At 43.9% G+C, this 16145-nt stretch overlaps 1 protein-coding gene across 1 annotated transcript in view; it reads left to right on the top strand.

The window, feature by feature from the left end:
- Positions 1-3191: 3191 nt before the first annotated feature.
- The window catches only part of LOC124296871 (extracellular serine/threonine protein CG31145), a 48716-nt gene continuing 35762 nt past the window's right edge, over positions 3192-16145 (top strand). The window contains exon 1 of the mRNA XM_046747249.1: positions 3192-5824. Within this exon, the coding sequence (XP_046603205.1) occupies positions 5322-5824 (503 nt within the window). The 5' untranslated portion in view covers positions 3192-5321. The remainder of the gene's footprint in view (positions 5825-16145) is intronic.

Here is a 16145-nt window from a genome sequence, read left to right on the forward strand (position 1 = left end):
GGAGGCCTTTGGGGTATCCAGAACGGGTGGCTGGGTCGCCGTCCATCCTAACGTGAAATGGAAACCACCGCCATCAACATCACTTCCCGTGAATCTCTCCTTGCCGATCCCTATATATAATTATATTCCTAGTGAATTTACCTCCGAGTTCACCTACGTATAATTAGCAGTATCCAGAAGTACCAGCGTTCTGGTGGCTCAGTTGATTCCCGGTAAAGTTTATCCACTTCATTTTGGTATGGAGCTGGGTCGAAATTCTGGAATTTGAATGATCCGAACGCGACAAATTGCGAATTTATTGGTGGCGGAACTTGAAGTGAAGATATCAAACTTTGACGATACATCAAAGTTCCGAAAATGCAAAATGAGAAAATTTAAAAATTCTCAACATCGAAATTCCGAATTTATGACTTGGTGAAGTTTCACAAATTTGACCTTTCTTTGTTGTCGATTTTCGATATTTTTACGTTCGGAATTCTGGTCATTCTGATTTTCGGTTTTTCTGATCTTTTGCACCCACTCGTTGATTAAACTGCGCTGTGTGATAGTATTTCAATGTTCGAAATTTTGCTCTATCGGAACTTTGCTTTTCGGAACTTTGCTCTGTCGTAACTTGAAATTTCGGAACTTTGAGCTGTCGGATTTCCGATCATTCGAAACTTCGTTGTTTCGTAAAAGTTTAATTCCATTACTTCAAATTTATCCACCAAATAATTCAGAATTAGGCGCTTTCGGAACTTTTGAAATTCGGAACATCAACCCACCCCTTAGGTATACGTCTCGAAGATCCTGCTGAGTTGAGGAATCAATACTTCTTGTCCATTTCTTTATTCAATATTCTCGAGTCTACAGTGTATGTTGGTCAAACTCGTGTACTCGCGCATGATATAATTTTTTCCTAAAAATGTGCAATCACCGTTCACTATCCAATCACATAGCGCAATGTACGTTATCACACCTACCTCACATAGTATAATGAAATTTTCAAATTATTTCCAACCAAACAACTTTCGACGCGGGGAAGGGAATCGTTTTTTATCACAATATCAACTTGCGCCACCTTCTTCTTCCAATTCTTTCAGAGCTACCGTAATAAATTATCGTCGGAAACGAACGAGCCTTTCTCTCTCTCTCTCTCTCTCCCTCTATCTTTTTATCTCTCCATCTATCTCTCAGGCAACTTATTGCTCGTCCCCCGATATTAGCTCATACTTCGTTTTAATTTAATCAAATTTCGCCCAGCTTTCTCGTATTTTTTTTTTTTTTATCTTACCATATACCTACTTTTCCAATCAGAATCAAATCGCTCACGTCAATTTTTTGTACGTGCCGACACGCTTTTACATTGCGTGCTGTTTACAGATAAACAGTAACAAAGTTACGCTATCGTATTTATAATTTTATCTTGTACGCGATCGTGCAACTACGCAACCGTGACGGTTAATTACAAGAGTTTGACATATCGAATGTATATGTAACATAATATGTAACAGCGTGCGTATAGATGACGTAAAGTCAACGGATTCGACTGCGGCTAATGCATCGCGCGTATAGAATTTAACCCCCCGTGTATCTCTACCTTGTATAAGTCTGTTTGAATTTCGAATCCGGAAACAGGAAGGCAATTTTACGCTCCGGAGAGCGTGGATCCGCGCGGATCTTCTCGTAGACGACAGTGGATTGGTCGCGGTGTATTACAGAATCAAATCCCTGATTCTATACGCCGCTGTTGCTGCTGCTGTTGCTGCTGATAACCTTGAATTTATGTTGTGAAATGTCGATCTTCAAGTTGACGCGATTTCGGTTATTTAGCGATGTCTGAAAAAAAGTATCTAAATAAAAATAACTTGAAACGAAGCCTCGAATCGATGCGATTTCAATCGGAATATCAAATCTCTTTACGAGAATTTAAAAATATAGAATGATGAAAAAATTGAAGGGCCACAATATCGTATTTTTAACTAGACGAAAATTTACTTTGTAGAATTTAAAAATGTAGAAAGTTCAAGTACTGAGACGTAAAAAAATAGAATGGTCAGAATTCGTCTTGATTATATGGTTTTGATCTTTCTATATTTCGCCTATATATATATCTGTATTTGGACTTCCTAAATTTTCAATTTACTTTACTCGGGCTTTCCACAATTTGATAATTGTACGAATTAGATTTTCACGTCTTTAAAAATTCGATAATTTGGTCCTTTTATCAAACAGTCATTCTAATTTTTTACTCCCACTTTTCGAAACCCACAAATATTGATTTGAATGAAAAAAACAAAGCCATTCAAATTTTTTTACCCTAAATTAATATTTCCAAAGCATAAATTTGATGTAAACACCACAAATTTATAAACGCACATTCAAAACGCCAAACTACGGATTTTCCGTATGAGAAATTCCTTGTTTTTTCCTCTCTTAACGGAGGGCAAGAATTTCTTATCAAAATCCCCCATCACAGAGGCACGCGCGTATCTGCATATCTCGTAAATTTAGATCGTGAAATCTCAGTAAGAATCGACCTCTGAATCGAAGTCCGATATCTTGAATCGTGGGCTCCCGGAATTCTTGTGCACTTTTTAACGATAACTGTTGGGTGATAACCACAAAGATGCGAGCGAACGGCAGTTAGGCACTATTTGTGTACATACATACCTTGTAAATAGAGATTTTATGTGTTGCTATCTGGGGTATTTGAGTACAGGGCGGCGAAAATGGAGATGAAGAGGTTTCCGTCTTCCACCAGCGTCGCGAATGCCTTCCTCCAAGTTTTTTCTATTTACTCCTCGCCAGTTTGTTATATGCGATTCAACTAACTATCCTTATTTTTTATTTATTTTTCAGAGAATAGTCTCCGCGACGAGGATCCAGGTAACGAGTTGAGCTGACAATGAGCTGCAGCGAGGAGGCGACGAGATAAACGAAACTTTCATACAGGATTACAATTCTCCGGTAATAATCAACCGATCTAAAAAGGCTGACCAAGTGCATTTCCGCGCATTCCAAAGATTCTAATTTAAAACTAAAAGAATTTGAAAAGAAAATAATATATATACGGATGAAAAGTGTCATATGTTGAATTTTCACAATACAATATAATCGAAAAGTTAACGAAACGAAGAAAAAAATACGAGCCGAACGTGCAATATCGTAAAAGGTACTTTGGTGAATATAATTTCCCCGACAGTTTATAGGCTTGTTACGGTGTTACGTTGGTGATTAATCTGGATAAAGAAGAATGTCACGAAAGTGGTTCAAACGTAGCGAGAGTACAGTCAGACCACCAGACATACCGAGATAGCCTTTCGAGCTTGGAGGAAATAGCCAATTCGGTGGTTGTCAAAGACGGGGAGTCGAAGTCCGCAGGATGCGGGAAGAGTAGAAGAAGGCTAAAGCTGAGCTTGAGCGACAGGATAAAACCGTCGAAGAGGATAGTGGTCAGCAAAGGCGATCGTCCCGAGAGATCAGTGGATTGTGAGTTAGTTTCGTCGGTGCCAAGGGTCGAGGAGGTGGACAAGGTTGACAGACTGAGCGTGAACCACGAAGCCCAGAGGGCGGCGAAGTTGTCGAGGAACGATTCGTTCCTTAAGCGTTTCGTCAAGTCGTCGAGAGAGAACATTGCCGAGGGTTGCGAAAGGCTCGTGAGGAACATCCAGAAGAGTCCGCTGCTCCTCAGGAGAAAGCTGCTTTCCAGCAAGAGTTCCGACAGCTTGGGAAGCGTCCAGAGCGAGGAACGTCCAGTGGCTCCTCTCAGGAGGAAAAGATCGCGGAAAAGACCCCTCGGCGATCAGGGGCTGACCAGAAACTCGTTGAGGCGTTCGAATTGGCTCAAGGTGCAGAAGGCAAATCGCGAGGCTAAGGAGCAGGGAAGGGAGACAGAGGAAAATCATCATCCGGACCGAGGACCGGAACCGGAGAAGCCGTCTTCGGCCGGGGCCAGTCCGAGGCTTCCGAGACCGGAAACGCCGATAACCGGTGGATCGAGGTTGTTTCGGGAAGTCGAGAGTCATACCAGCTCGAAAAGCGTGTCCGTAGAGGACGTTGACGAGCTTATAAGGTCCGAAGACAACTTCAGACTTCTCGAAGAGCGCGCATTGCTTCGCAGGAGGTTGGAGAAGTTCGGGAGAAACGAGCTTGTTCCTGATTTCTGCGTTGGGAGAACTGGTAGTCAGGAGACCTTGGAACGCCAGAACGTTCCTCCCGTATGGTCGAGATTGTCCGACCAAATCCGGTCCAGCATTCCTGGCGGTGAGGCCAGAAGGTCGACTCTTCGGACACCGGAGGTTAATCGGAGAAATTTCGAAGGGTTGAACTCGGGTTCGCAAATATTTGAGGGATCGAGATCGGGCGAGGAGGATTTGGTCCGAGCAAAGGGACGCGGGGGAGCCGCTGCAGCGGGCAAGTTGAAATCTTCCCCGCCGCCAGAAGACGCCTTGTCGTTTCAGAGGCCACGGGAACGTTTGATTCGCGATAACCCCGAGGTCTTTGATAACGACGTTAGACTCCAGTCGACACGGGCTAGCAGTCGTTCGTCGCCGTCCAAGGCAGAAAACGAATTTTTAGTTAAGCGAATAAAATGCAGAGTTGCAGAATTCAACAGTTGCACGAACACCAAGGAACGCGACTGCGGTGGGGAGTCGGCTTCTTCGGATCGGTTTCCAGTCTTACTTTACACGGAAACTTCCGTCAGCGAGGAAGACACTCGACCCGCTGATCACCTTTCCTCACTTTGCGCCGATAATCCGAAGCCAGCACCCGGTGACCGGATTCCTTCGAAGGAAGGCAACCCCTTAAGAGTTGAGAGGGAAGTAGAAGAAGGAGAAGAGGGGGTTGAGATATCGTTGAGCGGAGACTTTAACGAGGAAAGGAAACCGTCGGTATCTTCGAACGACGACTCAAAGTTTAGCTTGGACTTTAGTTTCGGCCCTGTCAACTCGACGACGGGTCGTAGCAACAGAAGTGCGTCGAACGAGACCATAGACTGGGAGGTTTTACTGGATAGGAGTGAATTTAGCGAGGTTAACGCGCCCCTGCAGACACGTCGAGCTTCGATAGATTCGCGGAGTATCGGTAATAGTTCAAGTTCCGTCTTATCATCCGGCGAAAAGGGCGTCAAGTGCCTCTGCGAACCTGATTTGGACTTGGCTCGTGTGTTTAAGAGTGGTGAAAATAAGTTTAGTGAAAAATTAGTGTCCGTCGAGGTGGTGGAATCGGGTCGATCGGCGTCACCTTCCGAACGTAATTCCTCTTCTACTTCGTCTTCCGAAGACGGTTTCGAGTCCGGCGATATAGCGCCGATTTACAACGGTAAAGACAAAGTTCCTATGTCTAGGCTGACCAAAGATTCAATCATGAAGATAACCATCAGGATGATCAGGCTTCGGGAGAGGTTCATCCTCGGTCTTAGCGCTTTTGCAATTCTCTTCACGCTCCTCCTCGTCGTCGACCTTCAGATGGACCTCGGGTACAGCGGACACCATTTGGTTCCGAGTCACGGTAGGGTTAGAATAGGCGATGATCCGGATCAAGAAACTGTCTACAATAGCTTCCGGAGAAAGTTCTTGCAGCGGCCAAACGCCAGCAAGGAAATATCGAGCTTCGACGCCGCTGGAACCGCCCATTCCTCCAAGGGTGACAAGACGCCCTCCGAAAATGCACTGAAATCGGTGAAGTCCGATAAGCCGGAGGTTCACGACGACTTCGCTGACCTCGTCGACATCGCCGAAAACGGTTACAACGTGAACGTCGACGATGGCGTAGTCAGGATCAGCGGCGAAGACTACAGCCACAATCCCACCATCGGCAGTCTCAATCACATTCAACCAAAGTGAGTAGAACCATGATTACGATCTTTTTTCGTAGGCATTTGTTGGTGGGTGTGAACTGTTTCACTCGTCACATCGTTCGAGAAGAAACATCTTGCGATGTACAATATTCCTTCAAACTGAATTTCCTAGGTTTTGCGACCGAGCATTGGTGTTTGCGTCTTACGACCGTCTTTACTTTGACTGCCGCTAGTTATACGACACGGCTCGCGAGTCCGTCTCACCTGAATTTTACCTGATTATACTCGAAAGGGCTAATAAACTGGGACAATAAGATTTTCTTATTAATAAAACTCCCTCGAGAGGCTCCAGTCCTTCAGGACTATCTAATTTCAAATGCCAGGACAGAGGGAAAAACGTATCTCGCCTCTTCTCCTCGCGACGGTAGTGATTTTTTTCCGGAATGTAGCGAATCTCGTTACACAATTTCGACCTTGAGGTTCTGGTCCAGGTGAGCCTGTCCCAATGACAGAAATCAGAAACAGTGATACCGGAATGAAATGGTGTGGGATGGCACGGAACGGAGGAGGCAAGCCACTGAGGTAAGGCGAGCCGAGTGCCGCCACGAGCCCAAGAGATACGGATGAGAGTTACGCGGAACACCAAGACCATTTAATCCTAAGTTATAACTTTAAACCCTCGTTTTAAGATATCCGGGTGAACCTTCTGGATTCGGGACTGAGGATTCAGGATCCAGGGTTCAGGGACGCTCTCCTGGGAGTGGAACGGGACCCGGGAGCATCGCCACGTGTAACCAAACTTCAACCGGCGTTTTATCGTTCGGTAATATAGTGCAGATTTGCGGAGCCATGGAGAACTGGGCTTGACGTTAGATAACAGGCTGCTCCTTGTCCACCCTCCTCCCCCAAAAACTCACCAGATTTATCATTTTCTCGCGTCGGAAATCTCCCGGATTTAATTCAATCCTAACCCAAGAATCGTGTAGTCTAATTCGTGCCGTACCTCGTCCTCTGTATATAATTACCCGGTGAAAAAACCGTTTATACCCAGTGATGAGTAAATCAATGCTCCAGTAGCTGTCAATTGCGTATTAAAAAAAAATCCATCATCCCCAACTCGTTATCGTTGACCAGTGATTGGCACATCAAACGTTTCGATGGCACTCGATATTCCGCACAAAGTATTCAGGCTACCAACGCGTTAGTCGCGGGTACAGTTGCGGAATACCAAATTCGTAAATAAGTAGTACGCGTGATGAAGGTCGATCGGTCGGTCGGTCGGTCGGTTGGTTTGTTGTAGTATAATTGGCAATTCGCTCTGTCACAGCTACGCAAACTTCCGGCGTATGTTCTGCGTATTTCGATAATTCGCTGAATTGTTTTTGGGGTGTGAAATTATGCAATCGGAGGACCGATGATACCCTGTGCAACTCATTATATGCTCGCCAGTGGTTCTGGAAATGTCCTTGAATTTTGCTTGTCCTTCAAAAGTCCTGGAAACTATCTTTGAATTTTCTTGTGTCCTGGAAATATATTTTTAATGTCCTTGAATAATCTGAAAATGTCCTAGAAATCTCCTTGAATTTGTTACGGATTTTTTACTGGACACCACGTTATAATACACCGATGTATATTATATATTTAATAGCTCGGCGAGGTGTTGAAAAAGAGGAAAAAAAGTTTGGCAAGTATCTGAACAGTTTTGCCGACTATTCGGACTCTTGCTCATTACGTCGCTGGTACCGAAATGAAAAAAAGTGTTTCACTGAATGCTCCGAGGAGGTAACACTTAATGGCAACCATTGAAGAACTATTACTTTTTTTTATTCTCTTTTACTTTTCTTTGCACGACTCATTTTCTCGGCCCGGCAATGAAAGAGAATAAGAAGAAGAAGAAGAAGAAGAAGGACTCGTTTTCATCGGGGTTGAAGCCCCTCGGCGTCTCTGGTTCGTAGAAATTTCAAGGGCGTAAGGACAAAGATCCTGATCCCGTCTGACTGGGTGTCTCGATCCTCGCTTCGCGGTTCGTGTTGATCGCGTTGATCTCAGGCCAAGTGTACAGGTATACGTAGACGGTATAATATATATCCTGTTATAATTTCGCAACGGTTTGCGGCTACGCAGCGCGTCTCTATCCGTGCCCAAGTTACGATAATACGCAGTGGGGTAAGCGACACCGGAAGACCTTGCCAATTGGTTCTTAATCGCGATGACAGTCACGCGCAGACGGGGTTCTCAATTAGCTCCGCATTAATAGCCTGAGTATCGAAGGTAATAAATCGTAAGCGAAAGGGACCAGTTTCGGATAAAAGGTGACTTTTTTTTTATCCATATCATCAGAGCTTCAATATCACGTGCGTCAATTGACTCCCCTCGTGATTCACTGTGATTCATCGTGTTTAAAAGCTCCTCAATGCCGATAAATATAGGAATGATGTAAGCGTAGTGGTTTAGCGACACGTACCTACTAAACGTCGTAGTTTCCAGATATTAATTGTAAAAAGGACAGGAGGACCAGTGACTGGGTACTTAACACTGGAACTATCATACCAGTAAAAATTACTTATCTTACAATTTTATTTTAAAAATTCTACTTCATGTTGAACTTTCGTTTTTTTCCCAATCATGTAATGACATTTACAACGATAACTAAAGCAGTAATGTAGTGAATTTTATTTTTGTCTTATTAGACTGGTCTTACAATTTCATTTGAAAGTTTGTACTTTATGTTGCATTTTACCCCGGTAGTTCTAGTGTTAAACATTTCATTCGTTAATATCACGTTGAAGTTAGTGACGTTACCGTAAAGATTCATGGTGATGAAAAACCGTTATTCCCTGTTTTTGGAATTGTTCGAAATTTAGTGTAATCGTAATAAAACAAAACATACTCATATTTTGCAGTCTTAATTCATTGAAAAACACTGTGAAAACAAGAAAACAGTGATTTTTTCTCTAATGTTTCATTACGATAACGTTACTAACTTCAACCTCGTTCATTCGCCCTTATGGGATGATCGAAATTTTAGAACCGGTGTGGTCGGGCAAAACTAACTCTTCGTATATACCCTCGGTCGGATCAGGTTTGAAATAACGTTAGCTAACGACATTTTCGGGTAAAGAGATGCCGTCAAGTTGAATCGCAAGTGTCTCAATTACCGGACAGGCTGAAAGCAGGATACGCTGGATCTCTGCTTGGGGAGTAGACTGTATTGTTTCTGAATATGCGAGCCTGTCACAATGCCGTAATATCCCACAAGACTATGGGATGAGAGATGACACAGTGCCGTAACCATAGACGGGTCACAGAGCGTTGCACTGGGGGATCGACTTCCCTCGTTTGTTCGGAAATAATTTACGAGTAGCTTTCTGCTCCGTTATCGTCCTCCAGCTAGTCCCGTCTACGTAGCCGTCAAAGGCGTGCTCTCTTAGACGAAGAAGCGTTGAAGATCGAATGACTTACGTAGGATGCAACGAGAGTCCGATATCCTTCGTTACATTTATGGTTCTAAGAATCTCTTAAGTCGACATAAAAGAATGGAAGTAAATGAAAATTGAATTTAACGACTTCCAATTTGTCCCGACAAACAACCATAACTGTTGGAAAATCGCTGCCTCCACGGATCACCTGACTCGATTCTCTTGCACGCGTTATTCGTGGAGGTGGTTGCGGAGTTGCAATGCGGTTAAACCTGTCTCACTCGATATAAACGAGTGGTTATAATTTGTTATGCATAAACAGGACCTGCGGCACCGTCTCAGTGTGTTATAGTGTCATTTGAGCGGACTATAAACAGTTTATTATACCTACTATCAACGATTAGCATCTTCTCGTGTGTTTTGAAAAACGTAAAGGAGATCGACGCCTCAATTTTAATTCAATCGCCAAAATGTGTTTCGTAAAACAAACCAGTTTCGAGTCAAGAATTATAGATACGGTTTAACTTACCACTGGATGATACGAGTCTAGGGTAATAAAATTGAATAGACTTTCTTCTTAAGAAATGCATCTCTGTTTTCCAGAGCATAACATTAACTGCAGTCTTGTCCCGTTTCTGAAACGGTGCGGATAGTACTCGTTAAGCTGTAATCTTGCCCGTGGATGTATTAACGGGTGGGAAACCGCACGGAGCGTTGAAACACGATCGCGTTTCTCGATGCGAAAAATATCCCGACTCACCACCAGAAACAGCTTCGTTCTGCGTCGTAGAGTCGTCGCATGTACAGGTATACCTTATAACGCCTCGCAAATAGGGAAGCTGGGATTTGTAGACATACATGAATGGGTGAAAACGAGTTCGTAGAATGAAGAATGTCGCTCGGGTTTTCAACCGGCTGTGACGTAAGACGAAGCGTGAACCCACACCTCACCAGTCGCGGTGTTCAAAGAGCCTTCACGACGTCGATGATCGTCTATTCGTCATCGAATAGACGACTTGCTTCCACCGTACGGCTTGTCTACCATATATCCGCCTGAATGAACAGACCGGAGGATTGCACGACCCGCTCGTGATTTTTTTTTTTCGCCATTTAACGACACCACTTGAACACCATTGCAACCCACGTGCGCATTAGTCCCATTACAGTCAATTTTTATCTGACTATAAACCTTGCCGGAAGCTCGAGATACAGTGTATGTATCTACGTCACACGCGGTGTATCTCGGACCCATTAGAGTCATCTCGCTCAGCCGTGACTCGTACATCGCGTTATAGTCGCTTTTCGAGCCGCTCTCCGTCATTTCCAACTTCACATTGGTGTGTTAATGCAATTTGACGCGAAACGTGGAGGTACGTTTGGCTTTTGGTACGTTGCAGTGGCGTGGTAGCTTTGATGTAACGAGATTCGTTGGCAGTGTTTGAAGGCCGGTAGATACTCTCAACGGTGGTCTAAAAAGCAGGTTTATTTCATATTGTAACACCTGTAGAACCTTTATCGGAAACAGCTGAATGAATTTTTCTGCACTCGGTGGATTTTCGTTATGCATTATGCACGGGTTTGCCAGCCGACGACGTTTCGCACTGTGCAGTGCGGTGTGTTGAGTCAGGGAATTGCTGGAATCGCTGTTGTTTCACTGCAATCGCATTACGCTAGAGCTAACAAAACCCCACGGCGCGTGTCGGTGTGAACTTTGACACCGTGGTGGGGTCAACGAGTAATCGCGCACGCGTAGCAAATTCGCTTATCGCGGAGGCATTTGTTGTACCGTTTTCTATCTTTTATAAACCTGGACGGCTGAAGCGTACTGCGTCCGTTCTCTGACCTGCATCCACGCGTACGATATCCTCACGATGCTTCGTCATGATTTTTCTCTCCTTGTTCGCCTTTGCCCGCGGAGCGAGGAGGGCAGGAAGTAGTCAAGGACGCGTGTCACAATTATTATTGCTAAATCTGCAAACTGAATAATGCATAGTTGCCTGCGCGTTTGTGAGTCTAATGAGAATTGTTCTCAATTTTAGTCATGTGAAATTCTGTGAGGATGAAGTTAGTTACGTTACTGCAACAATGCATGTTTAGAGGACATCGTTACTTCACGCCTCTAGGAGCGTCTGAAATTTTGTAGACCATGATAAACGGGAATGATTTTATTCCTGACGTTTCAATCACCTTGACGCTACTAACTTGAGCCTCCTGAAATCCATTCCTCGGAAACTCAACCAACAACGTAGTTAAAAGTCGGTCTTAGATTTTGTGTTCTTCTCATTTCTATGGCGAATCTTTCAAAACGTTCGATTTAATCTGATCGTAGAGTCGAAAAATTGTTAATAGCTTCCAAAAAATTGAGAGCCGGTAGATTTTGCCGGAAGTCAGGCACGCTAGTGACTAAACTAATCTAAACGCACATGAAGAAGATTTTTGGTAAAAATCGTGTAGCGACGAAGCCGAGCTCCAGTTCCTTGCGTAACAAACCCGACCGTGAATACCTGAGTGAAATTAAGGGAAAGTCAAAATACCAAACGAAGAGGGCAGAGAGCTAGGCACGCTTAACAACCGAGCTGTCTATTGTTTTTCCACTTCGTTAGCTCCTAAATAAAATAATTTGGTATTCCCTGAGGGGCTGAAAACGTCTCTAAAGAGAATTTCCCTCTGGCCTCTTGTATTCGGAGTAGTACCTACTTCATCTTCGCTCGCTTCAACTACCCGCCGGTTTCTCCTCGAAGATCTTACCTCGAATTCAGTTTCTGAGTATCGCTACTTTACAAGTCACAAAGTATCCGTGAGATTTTCACTTGTAATGTTTATCCGAGGAATTTAATTGCGCTGAAATTTCGAAACACCGGTTAAATTTTGACGGAAAAATTTTCACGACTTCGAAATTACGTATTATATGTATACATACACGTGTATACGCGCATGTTCAATTATACCCACGTAAGATTGATCCGTAGCAAATTAGTCTACACACCTGGCGAAAGCTCCGTAAGATAAGGGGAGAGGCGAGACAGCGAGAGAGAGAGAGAGAGAGAGAGAGAGAGAGAAAGAGAGATATAGAGGGGCGAACGTTTTCGTAAGATCTCAATATTATCTCGTGCTTCTCAAGAGGAAAACCGCTCGCTCCTGAGAAGAGGAGGGTTGATGAGATAGAGAAGGGGACCTTAAAGCTGACATACTGATTTACGTCACACCGCCGCTCCGCGCTGCAAATGTCAGCCTCATCCTCACTCGTCTTACTCTTATCCCGAGGAAGATCCGAATCCAAAAATTTTTCGACCTTCTTGTACTCCGACTGTTTCAAGCAAGCTGGATCAAAAGCTCGCCACAAGAGGCTTTGGAGACACCATTAATCAGGGCATCCGTACTTTCTCTCAAGAGGACTTTTCTCCCAGACACCTAAGCAGATTTATATACGCGGTACACGGTGCGTCCTTCTTTCCTCACTGGTTTTTGGTAGGAATTATCGTTTGATATAGAATAATTATGCAACTGCACCTGAATATTTCATGAAAAAGTGAGAACAGGATGGAAGTTTATCAATTTTAATTCAATAGCCATTCAGCTCGAAGTAAGAGTTTCAAAAGTTGCGGGGTTTTTACACCAAAGTCGAGTTAGCGGTTGGGCAAACTGCAAAATCGCTTATGGATACCTTCTTCCTGGACATCAATTCTTACGGTTCTTGTTCCAATGAAAAACGAGGTTAGTGTATCTAGTGGAATTTAAAAAAAGATGCATCAATGTATCCAGAAAATCAGATGGTAATTCACCTGTCCTTTTATAATGTTCACCAGACACCAACTTGGTTTTTCATCCGATCGAGAACCACGTGGGCCAGTTCAGTCCATGCCTCGAAACAATTCACACGTTTCAAAAAGACCCGTTTACGTGTTTCAACTGGTTCTAATTCAGGGATCAGTGACTATCAGTTTGAAGGTTGTATTCCGGAATTGAAACTGACCGATGCGAGCCGACAATCCTTGTATAACCGCATCCTACAAACTAACACAAGCACGTAAACATGAAGGCAACAATGCGCCGCATGGGGAATTGCGTTTCCATACACCAACCCGAAGGCAGTCTATGTGTCATACCTGACTGATGCCGTCTATAATACGAGCGGAACAGTGCACAAGTGCAATGTACTTCACAAAGTCCTAGACCTGGTCGGTATTCAGCTTGCAAATCCACCGGGGAACTGCAGGCTGAATCATAGTCTCGTCGATTTGACGAAGCGTGTGGATGCGAATTGACGGATAATATTAGCAGTCCAGATTAACCGTGAAACCGAGACACTCTTATCGCCGTTTAGCAACCCCCATCAGCTGTTTTCGGCCTTCGGTGAGAATAAACCCACGCGTTACTTCGTCTCATTTTGCCACATCGGGAGTGCTGAAAATTTTTCATTTTTCAAATTTAGGTACCTACAGTAAGACGCATAAATGACTTGATCTTCCGGCTAACTTGTTTTCGGTCCGAAACAAAATGCGAGTACAATTTCATACGGATTATGTGACAACGATCGACGATGCAGAAGATGACGTGAGAAAATGGGATGCATTGTCGCATAATTCGTAAGAAGGTTAAGGCATTTATGCATTTTACTTTACGTACAGAGCGAATTGCTAACGACTGAACGGTTCAATGCGCATGCGCTAAAACTTGAGAGCACGAGAAATTGTTTCGTCACGGCTACCAACATTCTGAAGTACAGATGACGGTTCGCCGCGATTTATATAACCTGAAAAACGTTGGTCACCCCGACAAAACAATTGCTATCGCTCTCAAATTGCAGCGCATGCGCATTAAACCGTTCGGTTGTTACCAATTCACTCCGTATATATGTGGCTGACGTTATACTCGGTCAGTCGGTACTGTTTCTGATGGAATTGCTGGTCGGCCGTTGCGCAGGACAGTCGACGGATTGTCGCTTGTTGATTGTTCGTTATCTGGACAGACGAACACGCATGGTCTGGTCCTATGCATAGGCGAGGCATTCACAATCGGAGTCTGTAGGGCTGGTATCAGCTCTCGATGATAGAAGATAGAGGAGAGTAAATTTGACGCTCTCCAGTCATGCTTTAGAATCACGATTCACACCGTGACTTATACCGAGCCTAAATATTCCGTGCATCGTATTTTGTTACCCAATGCGAGCTTTCGCGGTGGAAATTTTTTTCCTCCCCTCTTTCTATCACTCTTTTTATACCTTTTTTTTTTTTTTTTTTTTATACTCCGTCGGCGACCATCGTCCGAAACAAGTCGCCTCGCGCTTTAAGCCATAGTGGAAAGCTCTTTGGACCTTAGAATCCGGCCGTGTCAACATCGCCCTGCACGATTAAGACAAAAAACGAGTCAAATATTTGACCAAAGGCTGTGACCACCTTTTCGACGTAGATAGCCTATCTTTAAAGTTCCACCAACCAGCTCCAACGGCTGACCCGTCAAACTCCACCCCTCTTTATCTCTCTCCCTCTGTCTCGATCTCTTTCTATCCGATTCGCAAGAATCGGGGAACTATCGGAATACCATCGTTTAGGGTGGCAGACCTGATCACACCGCGCGACGAATTTACGGACTCCGGAACACACTCGAGGGAAAGACTCAGACGATACGTCCAAGATTCAGACGCCGTAAATCCGTGGGGAAGACGCGGTGCAGCAGCGAGCTTGCACGTCTCGTACCGATCTAAAATTCGCGCCTCTTGAACAAGGGAAGATGATATTCGCAACTGGAGAATGAAAGTAAATAGGTATATAAGGTGTGTAAAAAAAAGGGCAGGTGTTCTTTTCTCGAGGATGGATGGGGGGGGGGGGGGGGTAAACATACGTTTACGAATTCGCGACCGCTTTGTAACGAAAGACGTGGAAAAAATAACAATCAAGACAGCACCTGAACCTCTTGAATTCTCATACTCGTGCGAATTTTATCCTACGTTATTCAACTATTCCGCTACAATTGGAGGAAAAATTGGAGCGAGATGAAATCGTGGCATGGATGATAAAATTTAGGCATATTATACGCAAAATGAAGGGAAAAAAAGAAATGAAATGAAAAATAAATGTCGCGGAATTTGCGGTCGGCTACGTTCTCGGCTGACCCGTGTATTTACGGGTATACGTATACATACGGCGAATAAAATATAAGCTTAATTTGCACATCTGACTGCATATTATTATATTCCCATCCTGCATGTGGAAATAAATAACGCTGCATGGCTGAACTTCGAACCGCTGACGGAGTTGAGAGTGTAACTCGAGTCGTCCGCACTGCGTGGTTTCATTTGGAGTTTGTGGAGCGGTGAGATTAAAAGTTAATCTCAAACGGACGTATTTTCATTAAAATTATTATTCAACCTCTGCGTAATGCATTGCATATATTACAGTAGCACAGGAAACAACTCGCTTGTCAGTTTCATTATTGTTTTTTTACGAACCGATCATTGCTTGGATATTTATTCGTCGAGATTGAAATTCGCTAGGTCAGTCTAGCTGTAACGAATTTTCAGGATAAATCGCTCATTTTTCAAATACGTGATACTCGGAGAAAAGATCATTTCGCTAACTGGAATCCTTGCGAATCATTTCCGAGACGTAAAACGACGAGTTTTTTTTAAAGGGCTCCTTACGTTTGCCCCATAATCGAACTTTGGAAAATTTTATTCAATAGACAAATTGCGTGTTACAGACAATTTCGAACCCTCCCCCCCTCCCGTTTTACTTACCCCTGTAAAAACGAAAACTTGGTAATGAAAATACTGGGATATTTCATGTACCGCGAGTACAGTTTGAATCCAGCGATCCATGCGTGGCAGCATTTTAGGGCTGATCGTCAATCGGCACTGATTTAATCATGGCCTAGATCGACTCGTGGAAGAATCAAGCCTGCACTGTGTTTGCGGGTGTCGATAGTACAAACGGTGGGTCAGAACG

The sequence above is a fragment of the Neodiprion virginianus genome, chromosome 2, assembly GCF_021901495.1.
Source record: "Neodiprion virginianus isolate iyNeoVirg1 chromosome 2, iyNeoVirg1.1, whole genome shotgun sequence".
In the NCBI taxonomy this organism is placed as follows: Eukaryota; Metazoa; Arthropoda; class Insecta; order Hymenoptera; family Diprionidae; genus Neodiprion; species Neodiprion virginianus.